The 19,167-nt window shown below is 31.8% G+C and overlaps 1 protein-coding gene across 1 annotated transcript in view; it reads right to left on the reverse strand.

The window, feature by feature from the left end:
- Positions 1-1,242: 1,242 nt before the first annotated feature.
- Positions 1,243-19,167, reverse strand: part of eys (eyes shut homolog) — a 254,763-nt gene continuing 236,838 nt past the window's right edge. Inside the window, 7 exon segments of the mRNA XM_051126527.1 lie at positions 1,243-2,787; positions 2,978-3,139; positions 4,522-4,694; positions 4,786-4,960; positions 9,848-9,992; positions 11,762-11,928; positions 14,384-14,566. Of these exon segments, the coding sequence (XP_050982484.1) occupies positions 1,595-2,787; positions 2,978-3,139; positions 4,522-4,694; positions 4,786-4,960; positions 9,848-9,992; positions 11,762-11,928; positions 14,384-14,566 (2,198 nt within the window). The 3' untranslated portion in view covers positions 1,243-1,594.

Raw genomic sequence — 19,167 nt, forward strand, 5'->3', positions numbered from 1 at the left:
CCTGAAACTACTGCTGTACAGGGTTTTTGGCCATTTATCCTGTTAGCAGCATGCAAAGACGCAGGTTTGACCGCAGACGCAGGTTTACAAGCCACTTTTCACGGTTTTTTTTTTCAGTCAATGTCTTGCCTTTTCCTCCTTATGAACAGCAAATGTTCATACACGATATGAAATAAAATTTCTCGGTTTGACCGATTTCCATAAACAAATGAAAACATAGTCATTTTGAGATTCTGCTATTGATTCCTATAGGGAAAAATCACTTCCTGCCCTCCATCTGCATTTCGGGCGTCCTCAGAATCACGTGATTGCAAACAACCTATTGCATGATATAAACAATTACAAGAAATAAAGTCAGAATTGCACAATATAAAAACTCAAAATTCTCACGTTTTTTCTTGCAATTACAAGTTTGTATCACAATTCTCAGAGCTGTGAGTTCTAAGGTCAAATTTTGAGGGGAAAAAGGGCTGATGTGTTCTCAGAATTGCAAGTTTATATCTCACAATTTTGACTTAACTCACAATTGTGTTATTAAGTCAGAATTGTGTTATAAACTAGCAATTCTGAGAAAAACGTCAATTGCAAGATATAAACTCGCAATTCTAAGAAAAAAAAAGTCACAATTGTGATATAAACTCGCAATTCTGGAAAAAAAGTGACAATTTTGAGATATAAACTCGCAATTATGAGAAAAAAGTCACTATTGAGATTTAAACTAGCAATTCTGAGAAGTCACAACTGCAAGATATAAACTCAGTTCTGAGAAAAAAGTTAGAATTGTGAGTTTGTATCTTGCAATTCTGACTTTATAACTCTCAATTTGCAGTTTATATCACAATTCTGACTTCATTTCTCAATTGCGTGTTTATATTATAATTCTCAGAAAAAAAAGTACGAATTGCGAGTTTGTATCAGTCTGAATTACGAGATGTAAACTCGCAATTGCAAGAAAAAAAAATGTCAGAATTGTCAGATAAAAAGTTGTAATTACCTTTTTTTACTCAGTGGCGGAAATGGGCTTCTATTAAATTACGTTTTATTATGTACGGAAAGCACATACTCTCTTTCTCCCGCTGTCTTTCCCTTACAAACGCACACACATACAGTAGTGACACACACACAGAAACCTGCACAGAAACGTGTTAGCAACTTAAAAGCTACTTTAATTTCTCACAGGCAATAATAGTGCTGTTTTAAAGCAATATCAAGCAGTAAGACAAGCTTTTTTGTACACCTAAAAATAGCTGGACACAGATGAGACCAAAAGTCAGACCCATAAAATGTGCAAATGGCTGCTCCCACTCTTACGGGAAAAACTACGGTGGATACATTTGATCATTATGGGAAATGGAAGTGTATCGACCATTAGCCAGAGAGTTAATACAAGTTTCTTTATTTTTTTAAACAATAATTTTGAACAAAATCACATTATTGCTGCAGGATCATTCCCACCACCTTGCAGCATAATTTTACCATACCAGTGATAAACGACAGATTTCACCTCTTGAAAAAGAGCAATGTGCTACTGAGCATGTATTTATGAAAAGACTCACTGACAATACTGTGAATACCTAAAATTAAATCATTTTTTCTACTCTTTACCTTGATAGACATTAAAACCTTCACTGGTTTGTAGAAACTCCAGCGCTCTGATGTCCTGATACAAGAAAACATCTTTAATGCTCCCATCAAACCCTTTAGTAAACACACCAGATGTAACTGACGCCACATCTCTATTCAACTCAAAACCTCCAAAATAAATCACCCCTCCATAATTTAGCGCTACATACCGTTCAAAGGGGTCAATGTCTTCAAAAATGACCCTTTCCTCATTCACATAGACCTGGATGAGAGTTCGATTGTGAGTAATCGACAAGTAATTCCAGTGATCACAGCAGAAAGTGTTTTGATACACAAGAGGAAGGGCGGTTCTCTCACCAAGATTGACTGAAAACTTCAGATAACCGTCTTGCAGCCCAACCGCTAGATGGTCATTGTCTTCACTCTCTGCTTTCCCCATCCAAAAGATCAAACCGTCCCCTGCTGAACTAGAAAAATTCAGTGACAACTCAGTGAACATCAAATTCCTAGAGTTGTACTTCGGATCCTTGTATTTCAAATAAGAGTTTCCGGTAAACCTTAAAGTCCTTAACTTAACTTCTTGCTCACAATAAGTCCCAATCCATCCTAAAGAACACATGCATGAATATGAAGCAGATGTTATGTTATGGACACAGACAGAATCGTGTTGACAAAGATTGTTGACACAGTGAACCGACTGTTGGCATCGTGAACCGGTCCACAATGAGGGGCAAATACACCTGAACGAAGAACGACCTGCCGGATGGCAGTAGCCACCATTCAAGCAAACCTTATATCCACATGCTGTCCCGTCCCAGTCCCCAACATTGACTCCATCGATTGCTCCCGTCTCGGTAAGCTCAAGGTCCTGCCCGTTGACTATGACCTCTCGAATGCCACCGGTGAAACCGACTGGCTCCTTCTCCGTCACACCCGGGGGCACTGCGTTTAGCAAAGACACGCCACCAATGAAAATATTTGTGCTGACATCTAGAGTGGTCGTGCCCTCTGAAGAGTTCCTGGTCACGGCTTCATCGTCTAGAATCAGGAAGCCGCGGCTGCCTTCTCTACCAGCCTTCACTGTGTGCCATCTCATGCCAGTCACGTCTACACTTTTTGGAGATTGTAATATGATAGTTTCATTTCCCAGATTATAGCGGAGCTGCACAAATCCAGCTGACAGGGATATGCTGAGGAAATCACCTTAAATGGATAAAGAATAAATGTTAATTCATAGCATTTTGTTCAGAAAATTATAAACTCCTACAAGCAACTTAATTTCTTTTTCCTTTTTTTATATGTACATATCTTCAAGATATGAATATAAATTAAAGACACACTTGAATAGTTTTATTTTGCATAATGTGACCTAAGAGTCACAAAGCCGTCTTACCCAACCGACTGCTCAAGTAGCGTGCAGTGTAAAACAGGATGCCCTCCGGTGAAAGAGTTTGAAACTGCAGTTGCAGATGAGTTCTGTGCCTTATGTTGATGGGAGGAAATGACATCCAAGACGACTGATTCCCACTGAAGAAAGGATCACTGATAGATACAGCTGGAAAAGAAATAAAGGGAAAGCTGAAAGCGCAGTTTCGTTTAATTACATATATACACACAATTGTTCACAAGTTTGGAGTCAGTAAGATGTTATTTTTGCTTTTATTTAGCAAGAACACATTAAATTGATCAAAAGTGACAGTATTCAAACAAATGACTTCTGTTCTATTCACCAAAAAAATCCAGAAAAAAAACAGTAAAATATATTTTTGTCATTTCAGGAAATTACAGGAATAAATGACATCTTAAAGAATTAGTTAATGTGTCATATTATTTCATATATTATTATATTATATTATATTATATTATATTATATTATATTATATTATATTATATTATATTATTTTATTTTAACTGGAGTGTATTTTTTCTACCCACAGTTATTATATTATATTATATTATATATTTAAACAGGTGTATTTTTTCTACCCACAGTTACTATATTATAGTACTAAATTATATTATATTATAGGCAAGGCAAGTTTATTTATATAGCACATTTCATACACAATGGTAATTCAAAATGCTGTACATAAAAGGAATTAAAATAATCATAAAAATAATTACAACAATAAAAACAAGGAATTTAAGAACATTTAAAATGATTTAAAAATGGATTTAAAATGAATTAAAACAGTTAAGAATAAAAACGTTTATACATAAAATACAGTGCAATCATTATATTATATTATAACTAGAGTATATTTTTTCTACCCACAGTTATTGTATTATATTATATTATATAATATTATATTATATATTAAAACGGGTGTATTTTTTTCTACCCACAGTTACTGTATTATATTATAGTACTAAATTATATTATATTATATTGTATTATACTATATTATAGGCAAGGCAAGTTTATTTATATAGCACATTTCATACACAATGGTAATTCAAAGTGCTGTACATAAAAGGAATTAAAATAATCATAAAAATAATCACAACAATAAAAACAAGCAATTTAAGAACATTTAAAATAATTTAAAAAATGATTTAAAGTGTATTAAAACAGTTAAGAATAAAAACGATTATACAAAATACAGTGCAATCATTATATTATATTATTATATTATATTATATTATATTATATTATATTATATTATATTATATTATATTATATTATATTATATTTTAACTGGAGTGTATTTCTTCTACCCACAGTTATTATATTTATATTATATTATATTATATTATATTATATTATATTATTAATCTCCAGTCTTTACAAAGCAGAATAAAACAGTAAAATGCACAATTTGTCAAATTTTAACCTATTATTTTATTATTTTTATTTTCATTTTTACACTATGTTTGTCTGATCCCTTCTGCGGACCACCAGTGGTTCCCTGGAGGTGGGATTGACTGTGGTCTAACCTTGCTGGCAGAAGAGTCCAGCAGAGCCTAAGGGGCACTGGCATGTGTATCCATCAGGAAGCGGCACACAGGTGGCGCCGCGAGCGCAGTTGGGCGGTGGGATGTGCTCAGCATCACAGAATGACACTTTCTCCGAGCAAAGAGCACCTTTCCATCCAAACACACACTGACAGCTGGAGGGGAAGGCCAAATACAAATGATTAATAATGTTTGTCAGTCATTCCCACACACAAACAGGTGCTTGTTCTGAAGTGGAAATCTTACTAAACGGAGGATCCAGAGTCCACACAGGTGCCTCCATTCTGGCAGATGACCAAGCTGCACGGGTTAACACCACACTGCCCCACATTGCGTCCTGACACTGGCCTGCCCTCTGGCCCTCCTGGAGGATGAAACTTTCCATCTCGTCTCGTTCGAAACAGCAAATCAAAAATGCAACCTTTAAAGTCAGACAGAGAGGGGGAAAAAATCATTATTATAGTCATTATTTACTCACCCCCACGTTCATGGCAACCAGGAGCTTTAAAGCTCCTACAAGGAGAAAAACAAAACAAAACAAAAAAAAACAAAGCAAAGAAAATAAAAAATTTGGGATCAAAAGAAATTATTATATTTCAATTCAGCAATTCTGCTCTTTTGAACTTTTGAAAGAACTCTGAAAAAATTAATGTTTCCACAAAACTATTAAGCAGCACAACTTTTTTCAACACTGATATGATTTTTTAATATAATAAAATAGTTATTTTAATTGTAATCATATTACACAACTGTTTTCACTGTATTTCTGATTAAATAAATGGAATAAATTACAATTTAAAATATATTAAAATAGTTTGAATTGTAATAATGTTTCACAATATTAGTTTTTACTCTATTTTTGACCAAAAAAGCAGATATTTGATCAAATCAGTTTTAAAAGAATAGACTTCTTTCAAATACATAAAAAAAAAAAAAAAAAATTCAATGAACATCCCAGCATGCCCCAGATGCTATTTTCTTAAATTCTAGTAAATGTAACATTCAGAAAAAGGGGAAACGTCTTTAGCAATACTGATTTTATGCCAAAAATCATTAGGATATTAAGTAAAGATCATGTTCCATTAAGAAATTTTGTAAATCCATCAAAACTTAATTTTTGATTAATAATATGCATTGCTAAGAACTTCATTTAAACAACTTTAAAGGTGATTTCTCAATATTTTTTGCACCCTCAGATTCCAGATTTTTAAATAGTTGTATCTTGGCCAAATACTGTCTTATCATAACAAACCATCAATTGAAAGCTTATTTATTCAGCTTTCAGATCATGTATACATCTCAATTAAAAAAAAAAAAAAAAAAAAAAAACCCTTCTGACTGGTTTTGTGTTCCAGTGTCACATATCATAATAATAATATCATCTAATTCCGAATGACAAAAAAAAAAACAAAAAAACAAAAAAAAAAAACATGTTGACAAAATGTGTGACTATTTTCAGAAAAAAGCCATCAGGGAGAAGGAAAGAGAGAGAGAAAAAAATTAAATATCCAGTAAGTGGCAGATACAGATGAGTGTTACGAATATCAATAAACTTGAGGCCTTGAGATCCATGAGATCAGTTCATATATTCATACATGGGTATTAAATTTAGAGGATAATTAAATAGCCAGTCAATAACCATTTAAAATCATAATCAAGTAGCTTCAACAATGTAATTTGAGGGTGAAGATGCCCCACGATAGCAGTTGCGAAACTGTATTTTATTTGCCCAGTAGACTTTCGCTGTAAGTGAACTTATGTAAACTAAGTTGAAATTGTTATGAGGTAATAGACAATAAAGCAATTCTACAACAAAGGCAACTAAATAACAAGACATGCAGTGTTTGGGAGGAATCTTGATCCACTCATCATTAGTTCAAATATGTTTTCAAGATGTTGTGCTTAAGATCACGGCATAGAATTTCAATGAGGCTGCAGTTAATGGCCAATTAAAAACATTTTTTAAATCACAGAAAGACGGTGTTCTAGAACAGAATGTCTCAACTCTGCAGAAAATGCTACAATTTATGTGAAAACAGATTTATGAAGGATTTACACAAAATTTGTTCTGCTCGTGTTTCATGAATGAGGCCTATTGACTGTAAAGCATCCAGAGCCTGAGACAGAAGATCCACTCCATTCTACTCTCCTCACTGTGATTCACAGCTGTTATGAAATGCTGTGTAATAAGACGACAGAGATTAAAGGGATAGTTCACCAAAACATGAAACTTACCTCTCCCTCAAGCCATGGTAGATGTGTATGACTTTTTTCCTTTTAGATGAGTACAATCGGAGTTATATTAAAAAAAATATTCTGGCTCTTCCAAGCATTATAATGGCAGTAAATGGGTGTTGAGATTTCGAACCCCAAAAAAGTGCATCCATCCATCATAAAAAGTACTCCACACAGCTCTGAAGGGTTAATAAAGGCCTTCTGAAGCAAATCAGTGTGTTTGTGTGTTTGTGTCACTCTCTCATGAGTGTGTGACAGTAATGTTAATTTTGTTAATGAAAACTATGATTAAAAATGTTAGTTAACAAAGTTTTTTTCCCCATGAATAAAACGAGACGAAGACAACAGTAAGTTCAATAAATAATAACCATATCAGCATGCAGTTTCATTGACGATAAAGATGAGACTAAAACGTATAAAAAAATAAAAACACCAAAATGTCTTTTTATTTTTATCAAAAAAAGGGACAAAATATTATTGCGGACTGCTGTACATGCCTCTACTATGCGAGCTTTCATGTGCGCGGCATGGTTGCCAAATATTAAGAGTTTAAATCCTTGAATCAGAGCTTCTCTGTTACAAGGATACATTTTCTACCTGATGCTTTGCTTATTTTTTGCAATCTGGCAACCATGCATACAAGCTTGTTCTTCACTGCAGAAGCACCACCGCCAATGATCCAAAAACACCAACAAACAAACTTTGTTGAGTTTAGCAATCTAAATGAAAGTGTCACTCAGCCAGTCTGTCTTCTGTCATGAGATCTGGACTATATTGTTTGCGATTGTGGTTGCTGAATAAATGCACTTACTCAACCGCTGATGTCTTACAGGGTTGCTGCAGGATTTTTAAGCTCAAATTTAAGACTTCAAGACCTTTTTTAAGACCTGCACAAATAAAATCAATACCATATGAGCAGGGTAGGGCAATGTCTATGGTTAAATATTAAACTAATAACTAGTAAAATGACTGTAAACTACTGTATTTACAGTTCAGATTTTTCACAAAAACAAAACGTTTTTATAAAATGATACGCTTTTCTTTAAAGTACCAATTTTTAAGAAAACAGATGAGTCAAAAATATTACTTATATTAATTTAAACAATTATTAGCAATAAAAGATTATATTAATTAAAAAAAAACATTCAAATACACGTTAGTGTTTAGATTATAATGATGAATTATATTATAATGATCCACCAGTTCACATTTACAGCTCTGCATGTTTGCAGGGTAAAAACATGGGTCGCTTTTCGCTTTGGTCTGATCAAAAACAACCCCAATATTATGTTCCTGCAATACCGGAGGCTGCAGTTCTAGGACCACATTTCTAGGACCCTATTTTTTGGGACAGTGCCATCTAGCAATTCCATTCCAACAAAGAAACATCAAACAGATGCAAAGATTAGATCCATGGAAACTATTCATTTTTTTTTATCTTTCCATCTTTTACATTTTTAATGTAAAAGCTGGCATAAACTTGAATGTTCGAAGGGGTGTCAGCAATCTCCGTTTAGCCTATTTAGCTGTCCAAAACAGTTCATTGTGCTGCTGGATGTTGTAAATTAGTATTTGTATTCAAAGTATTTTCAATTTATTAAAGTACTAATAAACACAAAAATCTGTACGGCAGTTGTTTTACTGTTTACTGCACTTAAGTGGGTCACACATCAGACATGAAGCGCAGCAGCTAATGAACTGCAGTATAGAATATATTAAAATAAATTAGGTTAAATATTTCAAGAGGGTTACCCAGGGGTAAGTTTAGGGTTAGGAGTTGGTTAGGACAATAATTAAGTGTATACATTTAAACAACTGCATACAGTATGAATAGCAAGTGCTATAAATTGTATGAGCTGTTAATGCATGCATATTCTGGTCTTCCCGTGCCTAAAATTTAAGAACTCTTAATCATAATTAAGACTTTCTTGTACAATTTTCTTTCTTGTACTTTTTATGACCTTAAATTTGATACAACTAAATTTCCCCGCGGGAACCCTGTTTCAATAGAGAAACATAGGCTATTGCAATTTGGAATTAATGGAATTACTATTAGGAATTTCACTGTTATAATAAAAACAATTATTAAGATTATAATTATCAGCAAAAAAAAACAAAACAAAAAAAAACAGCTTAATCATTATACATCATGACGAAAATGGGATGAAGATTTAATTGACTAAAAGTAGACTAAAATACTTTTGATTTTCTTTGACTAAAACTAGACTAAAATGCTGAGACTTTTAGCCGACTAAAACTTGACTAAAATAAAATAGGGTAAGATTGACTAAATATGATTAAAAACTAACAAGGACATTTAACACAAGACTAAGACTAAACTTAAAAATAGCTGACAAAATTAACACTATGCGACCGTTAGCGGAAACAGAGATTCCGGTTTATACATTTTTGAATAATAAATACTTCAGAAGGCCTTTATTAACCCCCCATAGCCATATGGAGCACTTTTTATAATGGATGGATGCACTTTATTTTGTTTCAAAATTTCAACCTCCACTGCCATTATAAAGCTTATAAGAGCCATGACATTTTTTAATATAACTCCAATTGTATTTGTCTGAAAGAAGAAAGTCATATACACCTAAGATGGCTTGAGGATGAGTAAATCATTGGGTAATTTTCATTTTTAGGTGAACTACCCCTTTAAAGATAAAAAAAACAAAAAAAAAACACTACCATTTAAAAGTTTAGACACAGAACATAAAGTAGAAGTGTCTAAACTTTTGACAGATCGATAGTTGTTACATTTTACAAGCAATTTCCTCATAATGATACCATCGACCTGGAAACACCTTATTTTGCTGACATTAAAAAGTCTGTTTTAATAAAGCTTTGTGATGGATGATTGCACACATATTACACACAAGGTTAAGGGTCCCATCAGAGCTACAGATGTTGGTAAAATACCCAGAAGATCAGTTCACACACCTCAATCTCTCTACACATCACTACACAGATGATCCAAGTCAGAAAGAACGATTTCATCATGAACTGACAATCTGAATCAAGACATCAAACAAGACCATTATGAAAAACAGGAAAAAAACACTACCTTGAAAGCTGTTCTGGAATCGGGAGCCCGCAGGCAATAGCTCAGGGGTGTATTCTTCATATCCACCCAAATAGAGTTGACTAAATGTGTTCAAGCCCACCAGTGGTCCAGGGGATGTAGCCATCCTCCTCTTCTGCCCATCAACCTGTTCAGGAAAGAACAAACCAACGTCAGCTGGTCAGAAAGAGCTTAGAGTCAAAATCAGTGACTCAGAACAAAAAAAAAAACTTTGAATTTCCATCTCTTGACATTTCTTTTTTCCTTCTTCTTTTTGGCCAACATTCTTAGAGACAAGACAAATATAAAAACATGTTTACATTTAAAACGAATGGCAATTTTTTTTATAATAGTACTTACATCTTGAATGCATGACAGCAAACAGTGTTTAAAGCGTATTTTCATGTCATTTTCAAGTAAAAAACCAAAAAAAAACAAAAAAACAAAAACAAAAGAACAAACTTCGCAACAATATATTTATTTATTTCAGAATTAAAATTTATAGATAAGGTTTACAGTTTAAAATGCATCGTTACAGTAGTTACATAAGCAATTCTTAAGGTTTTCAAGATATTCAGTGCCGTTAAAATGTTTGGTACCAGTAATTTACCAGTAAGATTTTTAATGTTTTAATTGTTTTCTTTTTTTAAGAAGTCTGTTATTATGATATTTGATTAAAAAAAATAAAAAAAATAATATATATATATATATATATATATGTATATATATATATATAATTAAATGTTATTGCAATTTCAAAGAAAGAAAACATTTATTGTTTTGAATGGTAGTGCATACTGTTACAAAAAATTAATATTTTAAGTAAATGCTGTTCTTTTTAATGTTTTATTCATGAAAGTATCCTGAAAAAGCATAACTGTTTCCAACACTGATAATAAATCTGCATATTTCTGAAGGATTTGACACTGAAGGCTGGAGTATTGATGCTGAAAATTCAGCTTTGCATAACAGGAATAAATTATATTTTAAAATATATTAAAATAGAAAATGTTTTTTCTGTGTATTTTATCAAATAAATGCAGCCTTGATGAACAGAAAAGACTTAGAAACATGACTTTAAAAACATGAAAAATCTTACTCATTTTTGAACTGCAGTGTATATTTCCATCAGATTTTTGTAACAATATATATAAAAAAAATATTACAGCATTCTCTAAGATTCTCAGCATTCTCTATTTTAATATCTCTATAATACACTTTAAGTAATTTATAATTTTTAAAACAATTTTACTGGTAAGCAACATTTATTGCTTTAAATGTCTCTATAATAATGACAATTATAGAATTATTTATTATTAAAAAGGCATTATTAATTATTTAGTATAGAAGCCCTGAACCGCATAGTGGGGGAAAAAGAAAACTTATGGTGGAAAAAAAAAACTTGTTATTTCAACATAATATATCCTATAAATTCAACATAACTTGTTATTTCGATATATTTAGTCCATTTTATGACTTAAGTTATTTCTCCATCACTCGTTATTTCAACATAACTCATTACTTTCAGATATTAAATCGTTAGCATTTAAAGATGTTTAAATTATTGTTTTTTTTTCTTTACAAAAGCCCCAATTTTTTTTATAATCTTTATAAAACAAGATATCTACTATTTTTATTTTTTATAATCATTTATTTATTTAAAAAAAAAATTGTACCACTATAAATTATAGTTGTAAACACCATAAACAAGTTTTTACTTACACTTTTGATCAATTTAATGTATCTTTGCTGAATAAAAAACTTCTTAAAACAAACAAAAAAAAACCTACCCTAAACTTTTAAATGGCAGTTTATCTAAAAATAAAATTGTATTAGCATTGAGTAGGTCAGACCCACCTTAGCTCCTTATAACTATTATGTAATAGTGTTTTATATTCCTGCGTATATGAAACATACCTTCAGCCATCCGTTTTTCAGATATCTTCCAAAGTGCACTGTGTGAATGTTGATCCTCAGATTCAGACGCTCGCTGGTAATTGTTGCCAAACCCGAGCCGAGATTATACTTATGAACAATCCTGCCGTTCCGCACCCCCAATGCGAAGAAGTCGTCTCCGCTGATGCCTTCATAAAAACAACAACACACAGAATCCAATTAACACATGCTGTGGAGGCCAAAAGTCTGAGAACACACCAGAAATCTGGGTTATTTTTCTGTTTAAACCTGGAAATGAATCACTAATTTTAATGTGGTCCCTAATCATTCAATTACTATGCAAGAAAGTAATAAATTAGAAAAGTATGTTAAATTGAAGCATTTTCACTGGTGGTTCAGGTCAACCCGGCCATCTATAAAATGTAATTTATTTTTCTTTTGAGCTGATGGATCTAACGCTCCAATTTATCTGGCCAATTATCAGGTGAATAGTTGCCTTCTCATCCTCTCTGATTCCTTCTTTTTGATTTTGTCCTCCACTGTGCTGCACGGCTCCCTTGACAATTGCTTCATTATTCACAGCGCTGTCCTCTTCTCTCTTTCCCTCGATGAATCATCCTAAACTATAATCCCGAGAGACACTCGCTGAACTGAAGAAGATTCATACCCCCCTTACGCTTTTATTCAGCTGCCTGTCTTTTGATTAAACATGTTCGTAGCAGTGACGTGTCAGTTAGCAGCCACTGAAACTGACCTTAAAATAAATTGCCGACGGTTGCGGAGGAAATCGAGGCACGAGGAAATTTGACCGAGATGCCGCGTCTCTCAAAACGACAGCTGCTCTTCTTAATGCCATTTTCAACAGTAAGTTGATTTGCTGCTTTTTGTTATAAATAGAAATTTCTACATATGTAAAAATGTAAAAATCTGTATTTTTGTGTTGTTTTCTAGTACCAATATCCTTAAAAGAATACATTTGTTTTAGAAGAACAATTACACATATTAAAAGTACTTCATAAGATATTTGATATTTCTTCAAAAGTTAATGTACAGTATTCTCTCAAAACTACTAAAATCTCTGTAATATACACTGCTGTACTAAAGTTTGGGATCAGTAAGATGTTTTAATGTTTTTTCAGAGAAGTCTTTTCTGCTCATCAAGGCTGTGTCTATCTGATTAAAATACAGAAAAAACAATTTTTTTTATTTTTATTTTAACTCATTATTTGACAGCATTTATTTAAAATAGAAATCTTTAGCAATATACACTGCTGTTCAAAATTTGAATAAAATTAATACTTTTATACTTTTATTTTAATTATATCTGATTAAAATACAGAAAAAAACTGTAATATTGTGAAATATTATTGCAATTTAAAATAGTGTTTTTCTATTTTAATAAACTTTAAAACAGAATTTATTTCTGTGATGCAAAGCTGAATTTTCAGAATCATTACTCCAGTCTTCAGTGTCACATGATCCTTCAGAAATCATTCTAATATGCTGATTTATTATTAATGTTATTAAAGTTGTGCTGCTTAATATATATATATATATATTTTTAACTAATTATTTGACAGCATTTATTTAAAATTGAAATCTTTAGCAATATACACTACTGTTCAAAATTTGGGGTCAGTAAATTTTTTCTTTCTTTTTTTTTCTTTGAATAAAATTAATATTTTTATTCAGCAAGGATGTGTTAAAATGATAAAAAGTGATAGTAAGGACTTGTACTGTTAGAAAAGATTCTTTAAAGAATCCTAAATAATAATAATAATAATAATAATAATACTAAGCAGCACAACTATTTCCAACATTGGTAATATATCAGCATATTAGAATGATTTCTGAAGGATCATGTGACACTGATGAAAATTCAGCTTTGCATCACAAAAATAAATTATACTTTTAAATATATTAAAACAGAAAACTGTTATTTTAATTGCAATAATATTTCACAATATTACTTATTTCCCTGTATTTTTGATATTTTTGAAAGAGACTTCTTTAAAAAAAAACCTTTGAACAAGGGTATATGTTCTCAAGTAATTTAGAACTTTAAAAAATAAATTATTATACATTATTACACACTATTTGTTATTAAATGATTATTATTAATACTTATATATCATTTAAAGATGTTTAAATATTTTTGTTGGTAAACAAGACTGCATTTCTTGCATTCATTATATAACAAAATATTTATTTTTACAGCCTATTTTGAATTCTATAGTCAAGAGTTCTCCTCTATTATCTGAGATTCTTTGAAGACCTCATATATAACAGATCTTTCCCTTATGGCAGATAATAAAAATCATCGCCCCGTTGTGTGCACAGATAAATTGTCTCTGCTGTTGGGTCCTGGACTTACACTTACAGCACATTTTACAGCAGCTGCTCCATTAATATCTCCTAGTTGAGTGATACTATTTCTGAACCTCACTTCCTTTAACATGACCTCAGCTGGTGCTGGGAAAACGTTTACAGCCAAACTGCTATGAATCCAGCTTTTTTTTTTTATACACCAGTATATACGGCATTGTATTATAAGCACTGAGGGATGCGCTGAGATCAAAGTAAATAAAGAAAGATGGAGTCACAAACATAAAGGAATAAGACAATATTCCCATTTCGACTCACCTTGTCCCTTTTGCCCAGAAAAGAGAATGAGGTTGTTTCTCAAAGCGGAGACATTATTGGCAAAGGTGAGCTTCAGGTGGAATTCATAAAAATGACCCATACTGGGAATAGAAGGATAAGCCACATAGGATGAGTATCCAAATTCATCAAGTCCACTAAACCTGGGCCGTGTGATGTTGACAGCTGCAAAGAAATAGCACAAAAATAAATAAATAAATAAATAAAAATAGTTGAGGTCAAAACTTTACATATACCTTGCAGAATTTGCAAAATGTTAATTATTTGACCAAAATAAGAAGGATCATACAAAATGCATGATGACGTTTTTTATTTAGTACTGACCTGAGTAAGATATATCACATACAAGAGGTTTACATATAGTCCACAAGAGAAAATAATAGTTGAATTTATAAAAATGACCTTGTTTAAAAGTTTACATACACTTGATTCTTAATACTGTGTTGTTACCTGAATGATCCACAGCTGTTTTTTTTTGTTTAGTAATAGTTGTTCACGAGTCCCTTGTTTGTCCTCAAGTTAAACTGCCTGCTGTTCTTCAAAAAATCCTTCAGGTGTCCCCAATTCCTTGGTTTTTCAACATTTTTGTGTATTTGAACCCTTTCCAACAATAACTGTATGATTCTGAGATACATTTTTCCATTGGGAGGGGGGTGAAAACTTTTGGAATTTGAATGGCAGTACTAAATGAAAAAAATATGACATTTAGGGAAAATAAGAAAAATGTACACATCTTCATTCTTTTCAAAAGTTTACACGCCCGGCTCTTAATGCATCATTTTTCCTTCTGGAGCATCAGTGAGCATTTGAACCTTCTGTTATAGTTGCATATGAGTCTCTCAGTTGTTCTAAGTGGGAAAAGATGGATCTCAAAATCATACATTCATTATTGGAAAGGTTTAAATACACAAAAATGCTGAAAAACCACAGAATTTGTGGGACCTGAAGGATTTTTCTAAAGAATTTTTTTTTTTTTTTATAAATTCAGCTATTATTTCCTCTTGTGGACTATATGTAAATGTATTTTATGTGAAATATCTTATTCAGGTGAGTACTAAATAAAAAACAATATGCATTTTGTATGATCCTTCTCATTTTGGAAAGATTTTGCAGATTCTGTAAGGTGTATATAAACGTCTGACCTCAACTGTAAATACATAAATATGCAAATAATATAAACATGTGTCTATATTATTATTATTATTATTAATAATAATAATAAAAATATTACAATGGTTAATGGTAACCTATTGTAAGGGTTGCAGGTTTATTTCCAGCTACATTTACTATAATTATACATGAAAAAATGTATTGTAATAACTTTAAAAAAATAAAAACAACAACAACTTCAAAACGTTATTTATTGAGGTGAGTTTCCAGCAGCTGTATGAGAAACAGCCACAAGATGGCGATATTGCACTATTTATAGCGCTTATCAAATTCTATGCATTATTATTTCCTGTGGCAAAAAAGGCTGCTGCTAATGATTATTATTGCAATTTCGTGCCATTTTACTCTGGGAATGGTCGTAACAGCGAAATCTGCAGAAATCAGTCAGAATTTGTGAAATGGCTGTTACTTTGAACAACGTATTTCAGAGGTGGAAAATCTTCCTAAATTTCAACATTCAATCAGCTGGTCTATCAAGCATTGCTCAGAAACATTTCAGCTTGGGTACATTAAGCATTTACACTTCTTCTCCAGTAAAAAAAATGCGCTACCTAAAGAGTTTTCTCCACCCCTCATTTTGTCTTTATGAACTGTGCAGTCTGCAAAACCTCTCCGGAGGATTTCTCTGGGAACAGCATTGAAGTTCTTCCCTCTGCTCTCCCCTTGAATTATTGATGCCTTTTGAAATTGCACATATATTACCTTGTCACGGTTTATTTGCACAGTGGCTAATGAAGGAGTAGAATGCGTTTTTAGCACGGATGGGTTGATGGGGCCAGCTGTATTTCTTAACTCACAGTGTCATGTAATGACTCTGAGATACGCTGCATATGCTGAGTTACGTTTCTTGCTCCAAGTGAAATTCATTAATAAACCGGCCATTTATTAATCGGACGTACTGGGTACCTTTTGAGAACGCCAATTACCATCCTAAGATAAACTGCGGTCCTGTGTAAGGATGTGATTTGAGCTCATTTCCAAAGTCAGAAGGGACTTCTGATACTAGCCTTAAGAGGTAATCAGAAAAATTCCAGCTTTCCCTCATTTATTCCTCACTACTGATACATGAATAAACCACACTTTATTTTTTTAAAAATTCTTCTCATAACTAAAAATATCTGTCAGTGTCCCAAATGATAGGATGAAGTACGACCTCAAATAACCAAGGTTTAACTTTTTATGCAAAGGCTCTGCAGAGCACAGGACTGTTCTGTCTGCTGTGTTTTTTTGCTGCTGTTGCTGGAGGTGAATAAAGGAACAAGAAAACAAAACCTCCAACTCACTGGCAGTTACAGGTGACACATCACCCATTTATTTCCATTCGTTCTAGTCAAAAACCATTTGTGTGTAAGGATTTTGCTGTGGTGAAATTCAATAGACATCAAGCAGCTGGACCGGGAGATATTTTGCTTTTCTTGATTTTCTTCTCTTACCACTCACACACATGCGCACACAAAAATGGAATAAATAAAAGACATAAAATAAAGATATGCACATGTGAGCAACTCCTTTCAAAATCCGTTTGATCCTATACAGTTCCCACAAGATGATTCTTTAATCTTTTGACGTAGAGGCTGGTGAAAATACAGGAAGTCACATGATGTGTGTGTTAAGGCAGTAAGGCGGTTTTGGACAGATGTGCTATTATGTTATGGGTCTATTTTAGGTGAGTGTGATGTTAACGGTGCGTCAGAGAACACAGTCTGTCCTCTACAGCCGCCTCAAGCTGCTTTCAGCAGCAGAAGTTCCTGTGATCAATCGAAAGATCAATCTATCTGTCTGCCTGTGGATTCTGAATAAAAAAGCTAATTTGATAATAAAGCTGCAATTACGCAAAGAACTAGATTTTAAGTTGGTCAGGTCAACTAAAACTATTAAAAATATTATTGGTAATTGAAATAAAGCTGAAAAATATAAATATTAGAAACTTAAATTCAAAGAAATTTAAATTCAGACATTAAAAAGATAACATTTTACAATAAGGTTCATTAGTTAACATTAGTCAACTACATTAGTTAGCATGAACTAAGAATGAACAATACTTCTACAGCATTTACTAATGCATTATTAAAATCAATTAGTTAATGCACTGTGAATTAAAGAACTAACAATGAACAACTGTATTTTTTAATTAATTATAATAATATTATAATAAATAGTGTAATAAATGTATTGTTCATTGTTTGTTCATGTTAGTTAATACATTAATGTTAACAAATGACAACTTATTGTAAAGTGTTACCAAAAAAACAACAAAAACAACAACAAAAGAAATTTTGCCTTGGCAACTAACTGAAATAAGTTTTAATTTTAGTCACTTTAGTACTCAAATTTATGGCAAAATAAAAATAAAAAACAAGCATGACAGTGTTGTTGTTAAACTAAAACTAAAACTAGTTATCGGTAGTTGAAATAAAGCTGAAATAAAATAAATGACAAACATTAGATCTTTTTAAAAAAATGTAGCAATGACAACTAACCGAAAATAATTTAGTTTTTATTAAGTTTTAAGAATTTACGATTTAGTAATTTTAGTACTTGTACTAAAATGCAACCAAATTAAAGCTAAATAAAAAAAAAAATAATAAAAAAATAATAAAAATGAACAATTAATAAAATGACAAAACTAAACTAACAATTAAAAATTAAAAATAAACACTAATTCAAAATGTTACTAACTGCTATCACTTGTATTCAGATAACAATAATAAAACACTGGTGCATGACACCCATTTGTCGAATACATTAAATTTCTTGAAAATTAATTTAAGTTATGATAAGTTTTTTTTTTTTAAGTATTTTTCTAATAAAAATTAACAAATAATAAAATTACAAAACTAAACTAAAAATAAAGTATAAAAATAAACACGAATTCAAAATGTTAACAAATGCTATCATTGTATTCAGATACTACTAATAAAACACTAGTGCACAACACCCATACATTACTTTTTCTTGAAAGTTAATTTAAGCATAATTTCGAAGTTTTAGAAATTTAAGTTTTGTAATTATAGTTCTTGTACTGAAATGAAAACAAATGTTTTGTTAACATTAGTTGATGTATTAACTAACATGAACTAAGAATGAACAATACATTAAACTATTCATTAATCTTTGTTAATGTTAGTTAAAAATACAGTCATTTATTGTTTGTTCATGTTAGTTCACAGTGCATTAACTAATGTTAACAAACACAACTTGCAATTTCAATAATGCATTAGTAAATGCTGAAATTAACATTAAGATTAACAAATGCTGTAGAAGCATTTAGTCAGATAATGAATTAGTTAAGTGTAATGCTTTTTTGTAAAAAGTTAACTGAATCAGTAACTTTGGATGCTAACACAAATCACATTTGCCATGCTGCCTGGCAACTTAAAAAAAAAAAATAAATAAGATCATGCTCTTTGAATCTTACTTTCTGACTAATCTATAATATTACATTACTAAAAATGTTTCTAAATTCAACAGTAAATCAATGCATCAAACAGACTCCAAACACCCTTCCTATAATTCCATTAGTCCAGGCTCATTTGAAGAAGTCCAGCACATCTAAAGTTGAGTGACTGCCCAGAGGCTGCGAGGCCTTGGCTACT

The sequence above is a fragment of the Labeo rohita genome, chromosome 13 (genome assembly GCF_022985175.1).
Source record: "Labeo rohita strain BAU-BD-2019 chromosome 13, IGBB_LRoh.1.0, whole genome shotgun sequence".
Lineage (NCBI taxonomy): Eukaryota > Metazoa > Chordata > Actinopteri > Cypriniformes > Cyprinidae > Labeo > Labeo rohita.